This window comes from Brachyhypopomus gauderio, chromosome 11, assembly GCF_052324685.1.
Source record: "Brachyhypopomus gauderio isolate BG-103 chromosome 11, BGAUD_0.2, whole genome shotgun sequence".
NCBI lineage: Eukaryota > Metazoa > Chordata > Actinopteri > Gymnotiformes > Hypopomidae > Brachyhypopomus > Brachyhypopomus gauderio.
This window is the reverse complement of record NC_135221.1, coordinates 10,330,762-10,356,510: the sequence shown is the minus strand read 5'-3', so window position 1 is coordinate 10,356,510 and position 25,749 is coordinate 10,330,762. Positions and strand designations below refer to the sequence as shown.

The 25,749-nt window shown below is 39.0% G+C and overlaps 1 protein-coding gene across 2 annotated transcripts; it reads left to right on the top strand.

Annotated features, from left to right (window-relative positions):
* Positions 1-236: 236 nt before the first annotated feature.
* On the top strand, positions 237-25,493 carry cplx2b (complexin 2b). Of its 2 annotated transcripts, none has more exons than XM_077021860.1 (4): positions 237-326; positions 10,158-10,308; positions 18,785-18,960; positions 19,847-25,493. In XM_077021860.1, the coding sequence occupies exons 2-4, from the start codon at positions 10,278-10,280 to the stop codon at positions 20,042-20,044; spliced, it is 405 nt and encodes a 134-aa protein (XP_076877975.1). In that variant the 5' UTR covers positions 237-326; positions 10,158-10,277; the 3' UTR covers positions 20,045-25,493. The 2 variants fall into 2 exon arrangements, with proteins under 2 accessions (XP_076877975.1, XP_076877976.1); XM_077021861.1 differs by lacking the exon at positions 237-326 and adding an exon at positions 490-520.
* Positions 25,494-25,749: the final 256 nt, after the last annotated feature.

Sequence of the window (25,749 nt, the reverse complement as noted above, 5' to 3'; positions counted from 1 at the left end):
TTATCTGGATGTTTACCCGATGTATTCTAGCAGGTCTTACAGCAGAAAGGACAATATATGACATCGGTAATCATCAATTATTTTTGTTTTAATTTGATCGTAAATTGTTTGGGGGCAAAAAAAATAAAATATACATATAACTACACGTAGAGGTAGTGTTATTTATAGCAGCGTTCTGAAGAATGAAATGATAAGGGGTGGGGGTAGAGATGGGGGCAGTAGCGAGGAACCGTACAGGGAGGGGGTGAGTGGAAACGAGGCACCAGTCAACGCTGAATTTAAACCAGTACGGACTACAGAGCCGCCACCTCGTCGGAACAGCGGAGGTTTGTAAATATTACACCATGCTCCTTTCATCATCTAATAGAGCCCCGCAGGAGATTTGCGCTGGATGCTCTTAACGGCGTCAGTACCGCATGTTGCTGGCGAATGCTACGATGGAGAGGGTAGGGCGTGCGGGGTAAGGCGTGATCTGCCAGTTTCAGCTCCATGTTGCAAAGGGGAAAAATTACAAGTAAATGTGAGTTGCCAGGTGACTGTGGTTTTATCCTTATGCTGGCATACGTGTTTTAAGATGGGCGGTAGGAACTGATACCCGTGACGGGCAGAAATATCGGAAGAGCGACCTGAATGGGCAGGTACAGATGGTTTGTTGATTTCACTGTATAGGCTACCGGTCAAACGTTAGTGTCATAAAACAAACTGTAAATAGCTTCGAGTCTTACTGCGATGCGCTCTAGTGCCACCGATAACATCCTTACGCTGTATGTGTTAGATTTATGTGTAGCTTCTGCAAACTACATCTCAATAATTCATTGAAGCTTCATTTATCTTCCCTTATGCTTTTTAATTCAGATGTTTGTGCGTTTGTGTATGTGTTCTGTAACATAACTCTTATGAATTAGTTATATTACAGTGTGTGTGTGTGTGTGTGTGTGTGTGATATTTAGTACAATATAACAGACACTACCTTTAAAGTTGAAAAAAATATTAAATTAATAGTAATTATTGCAGTAAAGTGATTTTGTCTAAAATTATAATGTGAAAAAATTTATTAACTTTAAATAAACATCCTAAAATTTCACTGCACTACTCGTGGTGACAATGAAAAATTCAACCATACAAAGAAAACTGGAGATAAAATGCACAGAGTGCTTAAAGAGACAGTAAACCATCACTTCCCTGTGAACCAGGGACACTGGCTTTCAACAGGACACACACTGGACACCACAAACACACCATCAGCACCCGAGGCCAAAGATAATGGTCTTCATGTGCTTTCTTGAGGATGCTGTAACTCTGCCAGAAAAATACACTGAAGCTGTGATTATAGTGAGCTATACTGTAACATACACTTGTGCATGTCCAGGCCACGAAGGTTAGCAAGGACTAACAGGGCATTCACATTAATCAAACATTAAGTGGATAGCTGGTGATTAACACTCAAATAACAATTAAAAAATGCATATGCCTAATTAACCCAAAAAAAAGAAGCAGATGAGAAAATGTTGAAAATAAATGAAAAGTGCGGTGTGGGTGCCTATGTCTGTGAGGGGTACTGTGATCAAGCACCAGGCCTAAGACTAATGCCTAAGAATAAGTTTAGACTAGATTTCTCTTCACTAGTACATTATTGTATGCAAGACTAGAACCAAAAAGCCAGATGTGCCTCTCTTTAGCCTTGGGAGAGGTGGGTTTGTAAACCAACAAACTGAAGCTGTTTCCTCAAAGGTTCTCTCTTCAGTTCTTACATGTTTATGCTGGTGTGTACATCAGAATTATTCTAGCCCTGCTCAACAACCAGACCTTTTAAAAATGAGTTCCAGTTTACCCGAAGACTGGGTATTGATATCTCGCATACCTGGACCAAGACTCAATGATTAGATTAATGACTGTGAAACTGACCAAAGAGAGAGAAGCATGTTAACCCCATGCAACTAAAGCTGTGTGCATGCCAGATGTGGAATGATCTGTCTTGCAGCTGGACAGACATCAGCAGAGTCCTAGTAGCTGAAATCAAGTGCTAAATAATTTAAAAAATAACTCCCATCAAGATGCAGCACAAGTGTTTTATGATTTACTTTTTTTTTTGGTGGGCCATGCTGGCATTAGAACGTCCGTTGGAACTCATTAAACTTTCCGGTCTGATAGAAGCTAGCAAGAGAGGGAAGGACTTTAAAGGGTCTCACCAGCTATGGCAGTTCCAGTTAGCAAGAGCACTTAAAAACATGTTTGTGGCATATCCAGTTCCTTTTTCTGCTGCTCAGGTACTGCAGTTTAGAGCATTTAGTGACTTAGAGTTTGACGCCCTTGAAAAGCCTGAAGGCTTTCACTGACCATCATCACCTGGTCAACGCATGTCAAAAAACTGCAAGAGAAAATACATTGACTATAATATCACTTTCAATAAATAGTCCGGATAAGTGCTTTTGAAGGTCCCCCAATGTGTGTGCATGAGAAGTGAACTTTATTCTTGGAAGATTTTTTAAACACAGATGCCACTGACACCATGACACCCCTGATTGTGCTGAGATGGGGAAGTTGGCTGTAATTGAAAAATTAGATCTAGTAAAATGGTAAAGAGATAATATTCTTTTGGACTGCCTGCTAATGGCAAGTATGTCAAATGAGAGCTTATCACCCTCCCCCACACTCATCCTAAGTGGTGAGTGCCTGGACAGACACATGGATGCAAAATACTCTTCAAAATATTAAAGATTCTTGAGCAAGCTAACAGTAGCAAAGTTAGAAGGATTATCAGATAGAAGTCAAACCCACTGTTTATATGATCAGGAAATATTTGTGTTTCATGACTGATATTTTCTATTTGAAATGAGAATGACATTTAATCCTGAATTTAGTTTAGTTCTGTTTACTTCATTTAGCTAGTTATTGAGATTTTCCTGTGTCAAATAAGAGCTTACTATATGTAAAAGATAAGCAAAATGCCACCTGCCCCATTTTGGTTTTCCACTTAAAGTAAATTTCAGACGGTTAAGACACTTTAGCCCTAACTGTCACGGTCACAGCCCCGGACCCTTCCCTGTGGGCATGTCATTATGTCGTCTGCGTGCTGTTAGGTCCATATTAGTAGTTCCGTGGGTGTGGGTTGTTTGTGAGCGTGTTCGTAGTCTCACCTGTGCCTTGTCTCGAGATCACGAGGGTCTGTGTTAATCACCTATTTAATGTGCGCTCGCGCAGTGTCTTGTGCTCGTCTTTGTCTAAAGTTCCGTGCCAGTGTGAGTGTCTGTTGTGCTCGCTCTACGCTCTGAGCTTACACGTCTGTTTCGTCAAATAAAACGTTCTATGTTGCACCTTGCGACGCTCGTCGTGCCTCCTTCCTACGAGCGTCACACTAACAAAGTTTGAAAAGCACATCCACTCTGTTTCAGAGGTGCTGGCATTTATTTCCAACCTTTTTCTCAACAAATCCCTTTTATGTGAAAATCCTATGTGACAGACAGCAAGCCTGTTTATTTATTTGTTACCATTTAGGATCAGAATTAAACGTCTGCTAATTAATCCCCGAAGTTTGTGGGACAAAGCAGCCATCATTAATTAGGCTACAGGCCTGCTAAAACTCACAGATTAATTTAAGAAACCATTCAAAGAGAATAAAAGCAGGGAAAAGGTCTGATGAGAATATATAAAACAAAATAAATAGTTCAGTGAAAAGGCCTAATTTTAATACATTAGATCTGATATTATTCTCATTAGTCTTGTAAGTTTGGTGTTGTTCCTCAGCTTGGACACTCTGAAAGGGTAAATGACGTTATTGTGGATTTCGATTGACGAGTTAAATGCTGGTCACGAGCTGTGGGCAGTGACCCAAAGAATGAGATCACGAATACAAGCGGCTGAAACGAGTTTCCTCCGCAGGGTGTCCGGGCTCTCCCTTAGAGCTAAGGTGGGGAGTACGGTCATCCGGGAGAGACTCGGAGTAGAGCCGCCTGGGCCTCATCGCTTAGGCTACTGCCCCCGTGAGCCGGACCCGGATTAGCGGATGGAAATGGATGGAATGGATGAATGGATGGAGTTAAACACTTTTTTTTCAGTTCAACACATGTATAGGTCATTTGTGACAAAGTGTACTAGTTTCCGTTAAATGTCCTGTATCTGCTGATATTTATTTACTTTATTTACTTGTCATTTCAAGTGCATAAATCTTTGTGTGAAATGGATGAACTGATTAAGCAGTGATTTGAGCACACGACAGACATGCTGCATTATGACAGAGGTTAATTGGCCCCCACAGGAGCAGGGCTACCCATGACCTTCTATGCAATCAGCACACGCTGATGTACTGTGACACTTACTTAGCAGGAAGTCAGTAAAACTGAATGCAGACACCCCCCCCCCCCCACCCCCCCTCAAAGAAAGCGCCTCAAAGCAAGTGTGTCTCTGCAGTAGGTCTAAATTTCATATGCTGGCCTAAGTACTTGATAAAATGTCAGGGAGTGGTTTCAGGAGCCAGTACTCTTGGAACACTTGTCATACTGTACTTGATATCATTCAGCAGTGGGGATAACAACTAATAAGAACAATATTAGGAACTTTTAGACGGAAATGAAGTTGTAGATGAGGACAGACGGCCGTTCTGAGAGAGCCGTCCCAGGAGACGTGTAGGATGGTCTGAAGGAGTGATGCGTAATGAAGAGTCTGTGTGCTGGATTCTCCAAGGCCACTGTGGTCCTTCACTGGGCCTCATCATCCCCTCCTGGCAGCTGATGTTTTACACCAGAAGCCGTTTCCCTGGTAACAACTCTTCACACCTGATTCTATGATGCCACTTCATTTGCCCCAACCAATTTATTAAGCATGCACTGGTGAGACATGAGAATATGTCAAATATATGCTCAGATATACTGTTTGTATAAATATATTTAAATATATGCTTATTTATAAATATGCACAGATACATATATAATATATATATATAAAAAATATGCCCATATATTTTTATGCAGCTCTTTAGTGTATTTTTAAATTATTCTGGTACGGATAAAGTCACTCTTTGAATGCTCAGGCCATGCTTTACCGCTGTTCTGTAAATGTGTTTTAAAAGTCAAAAGAAATTTAATTATCATAATACTGTGAAAGGCAGAGAAATGCCATCCACATGCACAGCAGCTCACAGAACACTGTCACTCATCACAAAACACGAGAATTATTGTTCACTCAAGCATGTCAAGAAGCGGGCGAAGAAGCCAAAGTTAATTAATGACACAGTGGGCATGAGTGGAGAGTCCTGCAACCTCCCGACACAGCAAAGCCAAATTACAAAATCTCCTCACATGAGGATGCAGTGTTTTATAAAGTCAGGTGGCACAGAGCACTGTGTTGTTGTACGTAAGATCCAAGACTGACTTCAGGCACTTACATGCTCTATTCTTGTACATTTCACAAGAGCAGATGTCCACTTTCCATTTAGTTGTGTTTTAGACAGATTGTGTTGATCTTTCGAAAATATAATTTGTTCAGACAAGTTTCATATACCTTTCTGGAGCCCTTTCATTTCACATACAGGAAGCTCTACATGTAATATAATTATCAGACTTAAATCTCGTACAGTATTGTTTTTTGATGTTTGTTTGAGACTCTGCTGTTAATATAATTAATGCTGAGTAAAGACAGACCCGTATGCCTCCAATATATGATGGGCAGTATGTCCCATATTGAATCTTATCATCAGTTGTACTTCACTGTCAGAATTACTTTGTAAACCAAGCAGATGAGCAGAGAGTTTAACCTAATTACCCATTATGCCCTGACCAGTATCTCACAGCCATTTGGCTTACAGTCATTTCTGCGTATGGGACGTTCCTCAGTTTCCTTAACTCAGGAGACAAGCCTTCCTTTAGAAACAATTCAGTTAACTTGAAATAAAAGCCACTGAATAGTGATACAAACTATTCATATATTATAAGCTGGTGTAGGACCTCGGTTTTAAACACCTTGTTTCTCTGGAAACTTTATGTACTTCACTACTATTTTAATATCTCTGCATATCTTACCTAAGTACAGATATATTTATCACCCAATGTAAAATTCATCTTTCAATACTTTTCACTAGAGTGGCCCCTATATGAGCTGAGTGTCTGATTAGCTGAGTGTCTGATTAGACATTATGCTGCCTAATGGAAAAAGCATTATACTACTTAGTGCATTATATGAAGCTGTTTGTCACCGATAAAATCTACTATGAGGTGACTAGAAATCTAGAAAATGACAAAAAGGAATCTGTTTAGCATTTTGATATATCCATTTCTCAACATTTGTTTCTTTCCCCTGTGTCTTGGGTAATAGGCTGTAATGACAAAGAAAGCCATGAGATATATTTTATAATCACTTAAAGCAAGGAAAAAATGGGGCCGTTTATAAGAATCTACACGAGGGATTTAGAGTAACAGTGGCTTGAGTCATCCAAATGTGTTATAAGACTCTGTGTTGGTGGCTTGGGTGCAACATTTTATGGAAAAACATGAATGGACCCAGGCCTTCCCTGCAGTGAGACCTGCTGTGATTCGTCATTGTCCAACTACAGGAGTAAATTATTCTGCTCTGTGAACCCCAGGTTAATGGAGCATGCAAGATATTTATTTTGCAAAATGCAGTGAAAAGGAAAAATCCCTTGGAATTCTGGATTATTCCGGTATTGTGAAGATGCACATTGTTTGCCGTAACAGTGCCCTATACATTTATGTTGTGTCATCAATGCTGCTTGACATGATTATATTTTAGGTGAAAATGTGAATTTTAATGAAAAAATGAAAATAAAAATGAAAAACAGACAGTCTGGTAAAGTATAGAAGGCAGAGGCTCGATACCTCGATGCCCAGTGTGTTAATCGCTATGGAGGACGAAAAATGACACAAGACCCTGACTGGGAACTAAATTTTTCCTCAAGGCTTTGTAATGTTTTTTGGTGTTGTTGTTGTTCTTTGGTGTGTGTGTGGGGGGGGGGGGGGGGGTGTCATATATTCATTGTATGTAGACATTAGTGGGGTCAAGTGGCTGTCTGTATGTTGTATGTAGGTTATACTTGCTAAAATCATTAAACTGATGCTGAAACAGTTGAAACAGGATTGAGGGATGCAGCCAGTGACCATGCATGCATGTCTCTCTTGAATATTTGTTCTTCTGTCCTTGATTCTGTCCTTGGTAGATTGAAGAGGTTCTTCATTTATGTGGTATTATTCTTCAGATGTGAGAAAACAGCTATTGCAAACACATGCATATCAATTGCTTTGTGTTACAGTGGGTCCTATGAGTCCCCCATGTGTAGAAATCCTCAGTCAGCCTGTTAATAAATCACCTGTTCTCAGACCAGAGCGTGGCCTTAAATGTGAATGCAGGATCAGTCTTCTAGAATCGCACGTTCAATTTAGAGTCTGAACTGCTTTAGACAAGCTCCATTTTTACTATCCTGAAAGAGAATGCAATGCCGCAAGCCAGCCAAAAACATCTGTACTCCTGAACAGACCCAGAAAAGCCATTATGAGACACAGGAGTGCTTGCCTTGTAATGTTTAACTCGGTAAATGGAACAAGTAAATCTAATGCATGATTTAACTTTGTATTAAAGACTTCAAGGTTCATCATCCCTCCTGAGTGCAATAGGCACAATATGCAGGAAAAGGTAAAAAAAAAAACAAGTTATTGGTTTGAATATGTTGGCCATTAGTAGACTGTTCTGTTTATCTGCTAAATTGTATTGTGAAATCAAATGCCCTAGAGTGAAGTACTGCAGTGGGGCAGTTATCCACCAAAATGGAGGTTACGCAATGATCACTAATAGCTGTAGGTAAATGCTGCTTTAGTGCTGCTCAACACACAAAACCTTGATAGGACCGTGTTCCTCTTCAGGTTTGAATTAAGAGCGTATTTGGGGGACCACACATTTCAAGAACGAGGGACAGGGAGGGTCAAACGAACAAGCTAACTAGGAAATAAATAAGATTTGACAGAAGAACCCGATATGCAGTTGGCTTCTGGTTACTATGTTTTATTTTAATGGAGCGATACCACTATCTTGTTACCAAGACATTCTCAAGTTTTATAAAGTAGTTCATTTACTGTTTTGTTTATACATCTCTGCAAGGCTGCGACACACAGTTCCCCCACCTAAAAAGACCAAAGGAAAAGTCTGCATCACCACACATTCTGTGGAAACTGACCATGTACTGTTTTGACGGTGTTAATGCAGTTCATGGGGAAAAAGGCTCCCACGCCTACAGATAAACAGACTTCTGCAGCTACAGCTTCCAAAGCAGCGCAAAATTCAAGCGCTGCAAACTGTCACAAATTCTCAAACTGAGACATGTGGGATGATGCAATTGTTTACGTGTCTGAGTAGGCGAATTTCAGTCTGGAACCAATGTTTGGTTACATTTCTAATTGTCAGTAGTTAGACTATGGCAGTTTTGTCATGCTGTCTATGTGATCATATCTTAGTCAGACTAAGGGTTTTTAGTTAGATTTGTATCAGAGTATCAGAGATTATTCACGTCAGTGGAGTTGCCAGTTTATTAGGTTCACTTATTTTGTAGTTGTAACTGTTGTTTCCATTGTTGTATTTGTCTACCTATCGTCACTGATCAGTTCTGTGTGCCCAGAAGTTTTTTTTGTTTGTTTGTTTATATCATTTTTAAAAGAGTAAATAATGTATGAATATTTTGTGGATGCACATATATAACATAGTTTATGCTGGGTTTTGCATAAACAATTATTTGCCAGAGCATTTACAGTAAAAGGTATATTGAAAGAATCCAGCCAAAACCTGCCCCTGGGTCTCTGATCAAAGTGGTCAGTAAAGGTAGCTGTCACAGACTCCAGTACAGTCAGTCCATGGATTTCAGAGCACAATACTCATGCCAGCAGGAATGCATTTCTGACTGAAAGACAGTAGTAGTAAATGCGTGGCTAATGAAATTATCAGTTTTTTAATGAAATATGTTATAGTATGTCTTAATATATATATATATTGTGACATTTTAAAGTGGTTTGATAACATGCCATAGTAGCCAGCCCAAATACTGAGAGCTATACGGTTTTTGAAATCAAGTCAGATTCTATACAGTCAGGCTACGCTAATTTGTAGGTCCATGCCTGAACAAAATTATTGCAACATTTACGGTTGCATCTGAGGTCAATTACCTAGCCCCATGTCAAGTTTTATGTTTTGACCTCTTGTGTAGTGAGCATACAGTTCTTGCTGCTGGCGTGTTCAGTTTGTTTTTTTTTTATGTGTAACAAATTACATAAGTGTATAAATAATTTATGTATACAATTACTGTAATTTGTTTTTAGCAGAGAGAAACTTCCCAGAAGTATTACTTCCTGCAGTTGCCTTTTCCAAAACACACCCTGCTGCTAGGGAACCCGAGGGGGTAGAGGCAGGCAGTGCATTTGCAGGCGTGAGCTACTCGCCTTTGGCTTGTTTAATAAGCTTAATGATAATGGTGTGCTAAGCCTACCATAGGCAAATGTAATGGAAGGGATTTCCATCAACATGCTATGCATGGAAAGCAAGCAATGCTTTGTCTATTTGCATTTTAAGCCCATTACCATTAACACTGAAAGGTCATGCGTGATTTGTCCAAAGTGCAATAACCTGTTGCTCTGTTATTTCTAACATACTGAAGACACAAGCTATGCATTTTAGCTTGGTTATTTCACTTGTACAGAATATTTACCTTATAATGTAATGTTCTATTGTTAGCATAGTTGTTATATTAAACTTTATTCATTGATATATTTATAATGGTTAAAAGAATAAAAAATATGAATGCATCATGACAAACACTTGTAATTGTTTCAGAACTTGGACTTAAACAGAATCCAGAGAATCTGTAATGAGAGATTTCACTGGTTTTCTATCATGTAACCAGATTTCATGAACAAATATGTTACCCGATTCTGACACGGAGCTGCCGGCAGGAAAATCATAAGTGCTGCATGGGTCACAATCCTCTTGCTATAGACAGGAAAGGATGCTTCAGTATTTAATTTCTGAATAAACATGCATTTTAGCCCAAGTCCTCGGTTCCAGCATAATAACCTTGCATGACATAGCTCAAAATAATAGCTCATTTAAATCAACAGTTTAAGATCGCCATGTACCAGTTCCTTATCATTTCTTTCTTTTCCCCCCAACAGACATAAAAGCTTCATCAAGCACAGGATACACACTCTGGTGGACTGACACGATAGGAACTACCAATAGACTACATGAACCATTCTCTTTAGCTATAAGAAAACCAGATATAATAGTGCACCATGGATTTTGTAATGAAGCAAGCATTGGGAGGTAAGTGAAAGATTTTAACATCTGCTATGATGTGTGCTTAGATATGTACATCATAGCAAATAGATTTTTGAGGTTTTCATGAGTTCAAAATCAGATCACAAACCACTTCAGGATTGTGCTATACAGCAAAGAAAAGAAAGGCCTTAGGAATTAACCTCAGGATGGATGTTAAGGTCATGCTAATATGCATGTCTGCACATAGCGTTTATCTGAGTAGCAGAATTTCCAGTAATTGGATTTTTAAGAACATATTGACTGTTGGTTTTTTATTATTGTTGGAGCATGTAGTTGCATTCATGTATGACTGCTAGATTTTCTGATTTAGCAAGGAGATTTTGTTCAAAGGTCAATGAGTCCTCAAATCTATATTTCAGTTTGTTTTCATCAGTGGAATGCTAATGGTTTGCAGCTAATGTACCCCCTGCCTCCCTGACCAGATTATTCAGCCCTATTTCTACATTGTTATTGAGTGACGCTTTAGCTTTTAAATGTTTAACTCCTAAAAAATATTTCTACAACTAATGTGTACAGACCTTGTGTCATTAGTGGCCCAGCAGATTAACATATATTGGCAAATTGCATTGCCAATAGCAAAAAACGTAAAAATAGATTTTGTGATTGTGGAGAAGGGCACAGCAACCCCACCATGAGTCTGCAGGTTATAAATTCATGCCCTGACCACCAGACCAAAGAGCCAGCTTCCACGGTACAGCCACGGATTCCTCCCCATTGGAGCATGTCTACGTGTGGTTTAGTCTGGTTATGTCCTTATATGTACCTGTGTGTGTGTGTGTGTGTGTGTGTGTGTGTGTGTGTGTGTGTGTGTGTGTGTGTGTGTGTGTGCCAATGCCCCTTTGTTCGTGTCAACTGTCTCTCGCCTTGTTAGGATTATGTGTTACACTTGTCTCCCATTTTGTTTCATGTATATAAACATGTGTCTCGTCCCTTAGTTGTTGTCAGTTTGTATCAATGAGAGCTGCATGTGTCTGTGTGCGCTAAGCGCTGGTGTTTGTTAATAAACATCTGTGAGCCTGCTACGCATCTTGGCATCCGTCTCTCGACACCAACGTCACACCAGCTCCCTGGCACAGCCGCTTGAACGCAGTTGCATGAAAAGTGAAATGAGCCTAGAAATCCATCCCACAAATTTGTTCAAGATCTGTGTGCATGCAATGGGGTCACTAAGGGTCACAGATCGTTTTTGTCCCCACATTCAGGCCAATGTAGCTTAGTGCTGCTGTGTAAGTTGTGTCATTATTTTGCCTAAAGTAAGCCCCTCCCCTACTTTCACTGTGACAGTGGGCAGTACTGTCTTCAGACACTTGGCAATATTTTTGCTTCAGCCATGATCACTAGTGTCCCAAGATCAGCCAGAGAGAAATGGTGCTATAAGAAGATACTGCCCATGACATGCTTAACATGTGTTTTTTTATGCATTTGCAATTGTGTTTACTTCAATGGCATGATCTATCCTCAAATTTCATTCATTAGTAAAAACTAATGTCTACTCATCAAACTTCTGTAGCCCTTATTATTCACAAGTATGTAGCATTACAGCAGCTCCCTGTCTTCCCAAGCCTGTGTTTTTTGGTTTGATCAGCAGATGCCCAAAATAGTGAAACACAATTAGGTGTGAAATTGTTTATTCACATTTTTATTTTTACAAAATGTAAGCTAAAATAGTTATGCATGTTTTTTAAACTGAGATGTAACTACAATCTCCTGTACTATTTGATATATAAGAATCACTGAAAAAATTCTGTGTCCAAAAAATGTGCCCTCTTCATTCTTGTACACATGCAAAAATTGGATATGTAGTGATTTTTTGTGAATTTTTGTACATAAAGCCCTATTATAGGGGACAGAATTTGTCAAAGGAGGGGGTGATTTCAGAGATGTTGTTACATCATTATTGTGCATCAGAAGATTGCGTCGCAGAAACAATCTAATCATGCCGCAATCCACTGTGCAACTGTGATGGGTGAACGAGTGCAAAAAAAGAGGGAAGCGAACACACCAGTGTCAGGGAAAATGGAAGATTTAATGACTAAAATGGACCAACACAAAACCTGTCACATAATGAGGGAGTAGTCAACTGGTACAAAGTCAAAACATATATAGACAGACAAACGACCCTCAGGTGTCGGGTTCCCTAGTGGGCCACGCCCACCTGAGGGATGAACACAGTGTCACAATAGTTCAACATGAAATACTGCCACTGCTGATGGGGTTGGCCAACAGGGGGCCTCTGTAGAGTGACATTGACAACATGCCAGACGGTGTACTAAAGTCGCCGTGTCTTTAGCGCATCAAATGTAATCAAATGATCAGTAGCTAGTTTATTAAAAAGATTTTTAACACCAAATAATTTGATCTTGCTGTCATCCCTTGGTCCTCCTCAGAGAATCTGTGCACAAATCTTCATTTATACACTTGCAGTGCATTCTGGGATTGTTATATTGCACTGGATATCTCATAGTATGTTTTTGGACACACTACAACATGGCGGGTCTCCAAGGACACTGTTCTACTGTTTCATAATCCAAGACCTTTTCTATAGACATTTGCTGCAATAGTGGCAGTAAGTGACCTATTTTATTACTGCTTTTATCAAAGAATACTAGGAACTTAATTAACATGTTAATTTAGGGAGGCCTCGTGATTTGCATATCAACAAGAATTAGGGGTTTTCTCTGATTATATGAATATAGTTCTAACAAACGCTGCATTATAATCATAGGATTTGGTCACCCATCCATCACCAGAGTCTTATTCCCACAGTACTCTGGTGTAAAGGCATGCCAAATCTGATGAACAAGGAAATCTCCTCTTTTGTTATGCTAACTAATCTCTGCATGGCTTTAAAACTGACTGAAATAAATGGGCCACATATTTTGTTTGCTAATATGCTGATTCTGAAGACGATTCTGTATAACACACCTAGGAAAGTGACTAAGCTTTTGCTTGAAATTTGTGGTTACCATTGAAACATTATTGTAGCAAATGAAAAGAGGCTGTATTATAAAGCCAGTACAGGGACTCTGCATTTAGAGGTCAGACTTTTCTGTACTATTGAACCAGAACATTTAGATATGAATGAAAAGGCAAGATCAACAACCTTGACCATGTGGAATGTCAGGACGGAAAAAAAAGCTTGGGCATACAAATCCATTTAGCAGAAAAAAGGACCACTGATCTTGGTAGTTAATTATCCATTATGGGACTCCGGAGGGTGGGGGATATGGGTGGCCTAGACCCAAGGCTTTGAATGACCTTCTACCACTACCTGTCCTCTTGTGACTGTAGAGATACCTGCCTGTGCCTAGACCTCAGATGAATGCTAATCTGAGCCCAAGGTGTCCTATGCACAGATGCACTAGACATGTAACATGTCCACTGGCAGATCTTTGCCCCTGATCGTCTTGAGAGAGGCATGTAGACATAGTTTAACAGTATCAAAGCAACTTATTATAAGTTAACATATGTGCGGTGCCAAAATAAAATAAAACTTCACTGGCTTCCAGTTACAACATGCATCAAATTCGAAATGCTAACAATTATATACAAAGCAATTCATGGACTTGCCCCGTACTTATGGTTCCCTACACACAAGTGAATTCACTCATATCTCCTCATTCCGACCTTCTTGTTATCCAGCTCATAAAACTCTATACAGTGTGAGCTAAATCCTACAGTGGCACATCCTATGTCCCAGCTTGAAGTAATCTTTCTGCCTTCAAATCAAAACTCAAAAAATCTCTTGTTCACTCAGAGTTTAGTTACTTAGGATGTCTGTATACAGTGTCTATTGTTGTATAGCATGCTTGAGTCTCTGAAAATCACTCTATAAGTCACTCTGTCTCTGAGTGGCATGTCTGCCACCCAGATTTCTGTCAGACACATCCAGTGAGATATACTCCTCATCCTAGAGGTTGTCCTCACAGCCTTTCAGAGAGGGATCCAGTATATCCAGGATCCTTGAGGGTATATTGTCACACTTGCCACCCAGAACTGGCATTTGGCCAAGATCACTACCCACAATCCTCCTGATCATGCTTTGTCCCCTGAAAATTAGTTTCACTTGTGCCTTGTTTTCTTCATGTCTGTCTTAGCCTGGTGGTAGGGAACTGGTCTTGTGACCGGAGGGTCGTGGGTTCGATCCCCAGGCCTGAGGCCATGACTGAGGTGCCCTTGAGCAAGGCACCTAACCCCAACTGCTCCCTGGGCGCTCGTCTAGGGCTGCCCTCCGCTCTGGGCACGTGTGATCCACAGCCCCCTAGTTAATCACTAGTGTGGTGAAAAATCACAATTGACAAAATATGGCACATTTACATTTCTATAAATGCTGTTTTGTGATGTTTGTCTAGGCTCACATTTCTGAGCCATTATTATTTGCTATCTGCATGTCTCATGCCAAATTTCAATTTTATTATTTTTTGGATTTACTAACCTTTGCCTATTTTCGAATGAGTATGGATAACCCTTCTTCTCTTTAAACACTTTTCCTGCAAGTGACCCTGTCTCTCGGTTCTCCAGTTCTGACACAAGACTTTGCCATCATCATGGTGTTGGCAAGAACCTAATCTGTTCTGGATGCACTAGAAACTAAAGGCAAGCCATTGAATCAGCACCACTAGCACCGTAGGCAATATGGTGGAGGAACGTGCTAGGCAGACACAGTAGCTTCCAGCATTAGTTCCTACCATAACAGAGCTCACATACCATGTGTCTGGCAACATCTGGAGCTCCAGGGGTAGTTACACTCTCTCCACCTGCATCCAGTGCCTTTCCGTTTTGTTTAGCACTGCTTGATAAAAGCAACAGCAATCCAGATGTAAAGGATTTTTGATGCTGTGCTCTTTGCATTTCACCCATCAGTCTCCCTGTGAAGACTCTTCTCCTAATTCTATTGTTGTTATGCTTTAAAGCGCTAGAATTGGCCAGTGCGGTTTAGACTGAGGGTGTAATTTCACCAGAGATTACAGCCTTTGTACTGCCCAGCTTTGTGTGTTTTTTGATCATCCCTTAAAGGATCAGGGCTAGCGCAGAGCTAATGATACCTTGAAGCAGGTATGTTCCACTTCTGATTATGCATTGGAATTCCACAACCTAACTGCAAGTAGCGGATTGAATGATAACCACCTATAGACAATGACTGGATTTGGATATAGAAATGGAACAGGCCTGCTATGATGACTCCAAGACACTGGAGGAGCTGATATCGATGTCTATTGGCCTCAGTTTCCTTCTGCAAGAGAGAAATAATGAGCATCAGAGACAACCAAGACGCAGTCCACCTCATCAGGTTGAGACAGAAGAATAGCAAGTGGGCAACCTACATCTCAGCTCCCAAGAGCAACAATGCAGATATCTACAGCCTTGCATCTGTTGAGGAGAGTCATATCCTCCGCAATTGCCCCACTCGGCCCAATAGAAGCAAGGCAGAGGAATCCTTGCACACCAAGGTGGGGAGTAGCAGGTGTTCTCCATCAGGGATGTATTATTGACATTCCAGCACTGACTGACTATGAAGCTGCTGGCGACTTCGTGTTTGAGCTTGTGAGATCTCTTGACATCTTTACATTTGCCCTGGAACCTGTTCTTAAAGTTCTCACTGGAGGGCACAAATGTATCTGGATTAGTCACACATCATACTACTCCTGTCACTTTTTGTAGTGTACTGCCATCCATGAAGAGACAATCACTGTTTTTGTTTTTTTTTGTAGCCAGGTGTATTGCGCCACACCTGGCTACAAAGGCATAGTCTCGTAGTTTCATGGGAGGGACATAATCACATGGTCGCCTTTCTGTTTTAAAAACATAAGAGTTCCCCATGTAATCACAGCCTCCACTTCTGTTCAGAGCCCTAAACCAGCTGACAGCTTTAGCTTTGGAGTACCAGGACTTGGCAGTCTGCAGAAGGCTGAGAAGGCTGCAGTGCTACTGCCAAATCGTTCCCGTGATTGTGCCATAGATTTAGTGGGAGGGGGTGTGCCTCCTGGAGCTCGTCCTCTCCGTTGCGGAGAACAAGGCTATGGAGGATTATGTAACTGTAACATAACACAAGGGTATATTCATCCTTCTAGGTCCCCAGCAGCAACAGGTTTCCCCCCCCCCCCAAAGAAGGATGGCGGGTTACACACATGCATAGATTATAGTAGATTATAGAGGCCTTAGCAATATCATTGAGGGTGGCCAGATTCATTACCAAGCTGGATCTGAGGAGTCCTATCTTAGTAGGAAGGAAGCATTCATGACCAATTCTGGCCACTATGGCTACATGGTTACACCTGATTGCCTAGTGTTACGACCGCTGTCTAGGCTTCAGGCCATAACAGGATACATTCCCAATATATATTCTCCATATATACTCAGGGCCTTAAGAAAACTTTTACTGAAGCTCCAGTAGATAAACAACTGTACCCGGAGGAACTCTTTATAGCAGAGGTTCCTCCAAATCAGACTCCAACTCCCACTCCTTCATCAGACCCTTTTTTGAGGAGTGGCGACACTGGTTGAAGGGGGCTAAACACTCATTTATGGTTATTATTTTTTATTGTGTATCATTTTCAAATCAGGCCCGGGTCACAGAATGGTAAGGCCTTTCTCACATCCGTGAGACAAACTCCTTACCTCTTCTACCTACTGTGTGTGTCATAGGAGTGTTATAGTGAGACTTTGAAGAGGATCTGCAATGGAGGTTATGTGAAGCCACTGCTTCTCATTCCTGTCTCGAAGGAAAAATATGTGTTTCAAGATCGGCTCATTACCTGGACTCACTTATCACTAACTTTCGAGCACTCAGGGGAAGTTAAGACGACTCACACCGAAACCGGTGGAAGACCATGAACAGACATCCACACCTTCATTGTCTCATACAGCTATTCCTCCCAAACTATCTTGTGGATTTGGGAAGCAAGAATCTAGGGTTGATCATTTTACCACCCTGAAAATAATACTCCAGTAGAACAAGTGAACATTTCTGAGTTTACTGCATGGATGGTGTCGTTGTTTGATATGGACAGAGAAGGCGTAGGAGTACATAATACATTCTGCTACTGGCCTTATGCCTTTTCAATGTGTGTTACAATAGCCTTAGGCTTTGATCGCCTGTCTGTTGTTAGTCTGGTGCTGTCAATTTGGATGTTTTTGGATTTGTTTCCAACCTTTTTTATTTTTTATTGTGAGTTTGGACATTCATTTTGAACTGAATTTCCCACTCGTGGGATGAATGAAGTTTTATTAAAAAAATTAAAAAATGATTATTCCATGTTTTAAAACACAACATTGATGGTAATTCCATATTAGTTTGTATATTTTATACCAGGCATTAGTTATTCTGAAGGTTGTTTATAAAGAAGTCACCTTATGTTTCCATGGTACACAATGGGCTAGCATCTGAAGCATGCTCCTCACATCCATCATGAAGAGATAAATAAAAGATGACTGTAAGGCTCCGTCATTGATAGGTGGAAGTGCAGCAGATGCTTGTGAGAGAGGAGGAATGTGTATCTCTCCAGTGTCCCTCTGTGGCTTCCTTATTTTAGCTCAGAAATACCCACTTTACCAGCATGTCACACCGAGAGCACCACAGTGCTCACAGTGTATGAATCACAGCAGTCTTTTCCCAGGCAAGCGTGGGAAGCTTGAGAACAACCTAAAATAAGATCAGTAAAGCCTCTAAGTGTTACTCAGTTTTGCAAAGCTGACAGCTTGTTTTTAAATACTTTGGTTAAGCTGGCTTGGTGTTGTGAAGGCTGAATATTTTCATTGAGCCTTCCTCAGTTTTAAATGTTTTAAGAGGACTAAACTAAGACATAATCTCATGAGACAGAGTTCAACAAGGTCAATAAAAAGATTCAGTTCAATTCATTTCATGTCTTCAAGTTAAAGAAAAAAAATGGTGCTCACAATATGACATTTTTATTTGACTTTTCTCTTTGACCGTTCACCATTATGATTAGGAAAAAATCAAGACTAATGGATATTGGTGATGGTTATTAAAGGGTATGGCAATGGTTATTGTTGGCACAAGGGTTGATCACTCTGAAACTCTAAATCTGCCCTCAAAACCTACAATCAAACCTTCTACCAGACCTCCTATCAGACCTACTGTCAGACAGTATGTACACTTGCTACTATTGTGTTGGCGATACTGTTTGCATTTTAAATTATTTATTTTATTTCTCCTGTGATTAGAAATATACATGGCATCTACACATTTACTCCTTGAGTCACATGTGAAAGTTTTTGAAAGTTACTGTTTACATGGTATAATTAGTGCAGTTAGTTCCTTGCTATTGGGCGACATGACTTCAAACACTTGTTTCGGCAATAAGAGTATTTAGTACAGTTCACTGAGCTACAGTCACAGTTTACCTTTATTCTAAAGGTTGTAAAAGAAATAGAATTAGTCTCAAGGTGCTAAAAGAAAACGGCTTTTACAAGTAAACAAGCTGCTGGTTGTCTCCCACAGGGGCCACAAAAGACATGGGGAAAATGTTAGGTGGAGAAGAGGAGAAAGACCCAGATGCCCAGAAGAAGGAAGAAGAGAGACAGGAGGCACTGAGGCAACAGGAGGAAGAGAGGAAGGCCAAACACGCTCGCATGGAGGCAGAAAGGGAAAAGGTCAGACAGACCATACGGGACAAGGTGAGCTTCCTGGGCTGTCCAAACTGTACTTGAAAAGTATTTATTTACATAATTTAATGATTAAAATGAATTCAATTAACACATTAAATTAACTAATAAAAAAAAAACTGACACTTTGCCAGGATATGTTTGTTTCAGGCCCCAATTCCAAATGATCAGTCACCATAAAATAACGTGTGTACTCTCTCAGTAATCACCCACAGCTGAGTATTTCAAATATGGCAAATAAATGCATGTTGAGTTTCCATTTGTAGCATAATTTGATAAATAGAAATGTTCTCTCAAGATGGAGGAGTGACAGAGCAAACTGGACAGTTAAGATTAGATTAACAGATTCAAATAGAATGGAATTAGCACGAGTATCGAACTGTTGGGAGTGTGTAATGTTGCCTGTCTTCACAACATTCAGCAACAGCCTGTACTGACTTGAACAGATGCCTGAGGAGGTTTCTGGTTGGACAGATGCACTTTATGCGTATGTTATGCATGGCATTGTTAGCAACTTGAGAAACCACATCTCCGTTTATTTGTTCCTTTTTAAGTTTACTATGAGGTACAGTGTACTGAAAAGACATGCTGGTAGAACACCTACAGTGCACGACTTTTACATTTAAAATGTAAAAAAATAAAATTAAATTAAATTTTTTAATCCAAGAGCCACAGAAATGCAAGACCTGTTAGTTTAAATGGCAGCTGGTGTGCTGGGGCACTGGTTGCAACGTGTTTACTGTAATCATAACATGAGTCTCTGGTCCTTTGTAGATTCATCAAATACCTGAAAATTGTTTTCTTGATCAGAAAGACAGCAATTACATGAACAGACACAGGGATTGAGCCTTGAGTACCATTTCTGGCATGTGGTCTGAATCCCCCTGTGTTTATATAGTATGGACTGAAGAAGAAAGAGGAGAAGGAGGCAGAGGAGAAAGCAGCTATGGAACAAGCCTGTGAGGGCTCACTAACCCGCCCCAAAAAGGCCATCCCTGCGGGGTGTGGGGATGATGATGATGAAGACGAGGAGAGCATTTTAGACACCGTCCTGAAATTTCTTCCTGGACCACTTCAGGACATGTTTAAAAAGTAACGGACATAATTTTTGTTTGTTTGTTTGTTTGTTTTGGGTGGGGGAGTTATTTTTTGTTTGTTTTTCCCCCCTTTTTGTTGTTTTTTTGGAGGGGTGAATTGGGAGTGGGTGTGATTGAAAACCATGGAAGGATTTTCACTACCTTGATGAAGTCTTAGTTGCTCTTTTTACTGAAGAAAAAAAAGGTTCACATGCCCACAAATGTTTTTTTCACTGCCATCCAGGTTCAAATTGTTTACACTTTAAAGATCTTTCTATCAGTTAGCTCACATGCACAAGCCTCACAAGCTATACCGCAAACTGTGAGCTATCGCTATTGAGTATTCAGCCCACAATATTAAAGAAAACGACACCAAGAAAGACATTCCATGCAGCTAAGACTGTTGAACATGGCGTCTGGAATAGGGTTTGCCCACAGTTAGGTCTTTTATTTTCTCCAGACACTGGTGATCAGTTCAAAGAGGGCAATTTTAAACAGCAGTTAGTGTATGCTGCCTTCCAATGACCTCCCCGACATGGAGGTTCTCCGATTTGCTTAGTTGTTCTCAAGAAATACTGCAAATGTCTCTCTCTGGGATACAAATGGTCAAGCTATGACACTTTTTGAATGAAATAGTGAAACTGTCCTTTGGATTTGGCTTTGCCGTACATGACAATGAACTGCTCATAACTGACCTGAAGGATAAGGTGATTGCCTCTAGAATGCCATTGCAGATTATCTGAATCCTCAAACTGTATGCAGTCTGGCATTTTTGTTTACCTATTCTATATCTTATACTCTTATACTCTTCTTAATTTTTAAATTAACAATCTTTAGATTTGTTATAGGTGTGATACAAAGTTATGATACATGTTAGCCCTGCTAGCAAAGGTTTCAGAAAACGAAAGTGTCTGAGTATTTCAGTTTGCACTGGGTGGAAACATGATCACATTAACAGATTTTACCTTACAAAATGTTTACATGGCCAAATCAGCTCTATGATCATGATAATATATATATATATATATATATAATATATATAATAAGCAGTTCTTTCAAATAAAAGGTCTTCACCCCAAAGACAATCAAAATCAAAATAACAACTGTATTGGGGGAGTTCTTCCTTGATCTTGCCTAATTAAAAACAGTGTATGTAGAACATAAGGGTACAAATAACAGTGGGACCAATGACCAAACACTGCCACAGAAACAGACCCTAGAGAAAGACTTATATCAGTCTTGTGATACAAGGGCTGTTTGACACTGCCTGTTGTGAATAAACCGATTTATAATTGGCCTTGTTCTTAATATGCACCTGTTTCCAAAAAGGTTCTTTGAGAATACTTTTGCAGGTGTCATTGCTTTGTTGTAAAATGGCTCTCCTATTAGTTGCTTCATCATTAGATCTTACTTCTGCACTGGTCAAGCCCAACATCCCTTGTAGTAGCCATCTAGGAAAACATTTTTTATTCTTTTTGCTTTTAGAACCCCATAGACCAAAGAAAGGAGAGAATACCCTGATTTTATTTACACATATTTAGTGTGGCTGTTTGCAACCAGGGAGGTGATGGAGATGTAGAAACATCTTTCATCATTGGCTCCACTGTAAAATAAAAGGGATAGAATGACATTATACAAATGTTACCAAATTCCAAGTGATTCAAAGGACATATCATTGTACAATTTTACAATCTTGCAATTCTCTACAAGCTTACCTTAAAAACCTCTGACAAGTTCACATTGTATTGACTTTCAGTTAAAGTTGTTATTTTGTTCTAACATAGAATTTTCTCATTTTAATCATGTGTTGCCAATTTTTACCAACAATCAACCATCTGAACTGGCCTAAAGAAAGAGATAATCTTCCCATCAAAGTACTTCCAGTCATTGGACATCTGTATCTATTTTAATTACCATGTATTTTTTACCATAAAAACTAGATGTAGAGCATGTTTAAAACACAAAGTCTGGTCAAATGTTTGTTTTCGTAAAATTGTCAAATGGTAAAATGGGTAGCTAACATTGCTTGGCTGTAAATATGTGTTGCGGCCTGAAACCTGTTCTTAGACCGATTTCCAGACCCTTTCGGTTTGCGTATTTATATTGTGAGTGATCTAATCACAGGCCAAGAAATAGTGGGTTAAGTAATGCATGATGGATATTATAAGCATAGTTAATGAGGCAAAGTAGTGATAAATATAAATCAATAGCCCTAACTATGTGGATTAAAACAAAATTAAAAAATAATTTTGAAACATCTGATGCATCCCAATTTACATTAATTCCTGAACTACTTATTAATTTGGCTGTTCATGCATCAAAAATATTAATAGTGAATATTGAAGATAGAAATAGTTAAATACACCAGGTAAGCTTTCTATTTCTTATAGGATGTTAGTATTATGTATTACTTTCTATTCTAGTGCTGAGACTTTTATCACTAGTTAAAGCCATATTGTTTAGACTGCAATAATTACTTAAAATAATAAATAGGTAAATCATCTTTTAGTCATGCATTTGTTTGTAAGGATGTAGAATGTTTGTGAATCGTACCTACCTATGTTATGTGTCTTTAATCTCTTACATCGTCTATGTGAAACTGTGTATATACCTAGGTATATATGCAAATATTTCTATAAAGAAAACATACTAAAAAGCCATTGTTAATGTCTTCTGTATGTACTACAAGATGTCGGTGTAAGTGTCTGTATGTCTGTTCCTGTAATGTAAAACATGTTATTTCATGATAGTCTGTTGTTGCTGTGGGTGTTTCATGATCTAATGTGCACAACTCCGAGCAGTCTCATTGTCTTGGAGACAGACTCATTGTCTTGGAGACAGACTCATTGTCTGCTTCCAAATGTCTGACATGCATGCAGTTCAATACCAAAACACTGGGCTCTGTGTTGTATGTGAATAATCGTCCCTGCAACAGAAGCTGCTTCCTAGACAGAAGGGTTGATTCCCTGATATTAGATTAGTTGTAAGAAATGAATGAATCCCTGCATTAAAACCACTGTCTTAAGAATTCATATATGGCAAAAGATCACTAACCATCGCAACTGATTACTGACCCATTCATCTAGCTCTAAACAGGACATATGGGCTCTTGGTCAATGAACAGATGCTCCTGCTTAAAAATGTGTCAATCTAAAAATCTGCACGTTTGTCAGAGTAACATGTGCTTTTATGTTTTACTTATATTTAAAAAGTACATCTAGCCACCACATTTGTAAACTAGATTTGTAAAAGCTGTTACAAGTATATGAAAATTCAAATTTAAATGTAAAAATCTTACAAGATCTTTGTGTTAATCAGGCATGTTCCTCTATAAATCTGACATTACATAATGATCAACAAAGTCAAAAGGCTGAATGTGCTGATAAGCCTGTGATTTTATCTTTTAAGGCCCTGTACTCATGGCTAGATAACACAGCATTCAATTCAACCCAAACTGTAATGGCTAACATTAAAATATTCACTTGAAGCTGTAGGAGTTAGTGAATATGATTCTTCCTGTTTTCACAATATTGGCCCAAAAGTGATTCATTTGCTGCTAGAATTGTAGCATTTCTTTGCAGGGAAAAGCACTCACGAATATTTCAGCTGTGAAGATAGCACCATCATCCTTCTAGACATCATTGTTCCATGTCTTATGTAGGCTATACATTTAACATTTTGTGTGTTCTTTCACTTCACGTTTGGGCCTTAGAGATCACAGATAACTACCACGTATACAGTATACCATACGTGACAATGATTGTTCTTTCATTGTAAAACTGTCCATGTCTAATGATTCTCACGAATCCATTTTACTCACATTCAAAAGATTGAATGTCTGTTGGTTCTCATATGTTATGCTACAAGGCAAGAAGTATTGGCACTGCCTGTGCTAAGGGCTATGATCACCAGGTGTTTACAAATACAACACACCCTACATTATGAAGTTCTGGTATCAGTTTCATAACTTCACTGAGAAGAATACTTCTCCCACACATGAAAAATTGTTTATTTTTGATGCACATTATCAAAGATAAAATACAAAAATATATTTGTCTGAACAGTTCCGTGCTACTCAAGTCTCCGATGCTACTAGCACTGATATCATGTAGATGTTCGTTATAATCTGCACAATGGAAGCTGGGACTTGGGTCTAACAAACTAAATAAATGACAGAAACAGGGACAGTTTAAGAACACTACTGATGTCCAGATCATGAATGACCATATTCTAATGTATGTGCATATACTTCTGAGATCTGGCCAACGCAGCAGACCGGCACCATAAAAGATTCCATTTCCCAATACCGGTCGGGTCAGCAAAAATAATGACACGTAATTGTTATTAGTGCAACAGTAAAAGAAGAATAGTACCCACATTTGTGCTGTTTTCTGGCAGTACAGAATTACAGAATGAATGTTTGTCTGTTCAGTGGCAGGATAATTAAGTCAGTTTCTGTTGCCAGGGACCTCAAAGGTTAGGTTCAAGCAGAGAAGTAATATTATTTCTCTAAATACATACTGCAGGAAAAAGTAAAAGATGGATTTTACACATAAACGTGTATTTAAGGTTTGGATTCTGAACTCACTTTGGAATGTTATTGCTCAAAAAAGCAATTCTAAAATGTAACTGGACATGTGATATGTGAGTACAATACATGTATTAATGTTTACTGCATGATGTTGTCTTAGTTACACTCTTTAGGGTATTCCTGGTGGGATTAGTGGAATAATCTATTATTCTATTTTAAACAAAATAAACAAATAAAAAAACAGCCTTTCAGCTTTATCATGTCAGACAAATATGTTTTACTGTAATTTCTCTAGTCACAATGCAATTAAAATATAATAAATTAAAAACTCTTGTAAGATACTAGTTTTTTAATGTTTAAACACTTTTTCAGCATTTTGAACAGTGGTATACTATAACATCTTAAAAGTATTGGGAAGCCTAATGCAATATAATGAAAGCCCACTCCTATCAAATACAGTGCAAGTGCCTCTGGGTTTGATACATATTAGCAAATTGCTAGAGTTTCAGCATAAAATGCTTCCCTGCACAGACTTCCATACATGCTAAGGAAACACTGGTGAGGCAACAACATTACATTTACTTCCAGCTTTCTAAGTTTATATTTTTTCTTTAAAAAATAATAATTTTATGTAACACTTTCCTCCATTTAGCCTGATTACATCACACTGTAGAGTATGTACAGATTTGTTCTGATGATAAAGTTGAAAGGTACTGACTTAAGAAAAAAAACAAAACATTCAAAAATTTCTAACATGTGCGTGTTGAAAATGGAGAGTTAATTCGAGTGTGTTGAGAATGTATAATGTGAGCTCAGATGGAATATTTATTTTAATGCATGTCATCTGTCAAACCAAATCACTGTAAAATTGTCATATTAAAAAAAGACTGCAAAATTTATCATTTTTGGAAAGATCATACAGAAATAAAAACAACTTTATAAAAAACAACTGTGTAAATGTGTAATTTGTTGAATTATTAAATGTTATCCATACTGCCCCAATACACTCAGGTTCCTTGTTTTAGAGCAAACCACAGTTTCAAATGACATTGCAGAACTACCGTACTACAATCAGGTTGTAGTTCATATTAACAATGATTATGCTGTCATTTCCTTATGAGACAAAAACTGGAACACAAATGTCTGCATGGTCAGTGGATTTAGAGATTTATCTGAAAAATCCGTCAACAAAAG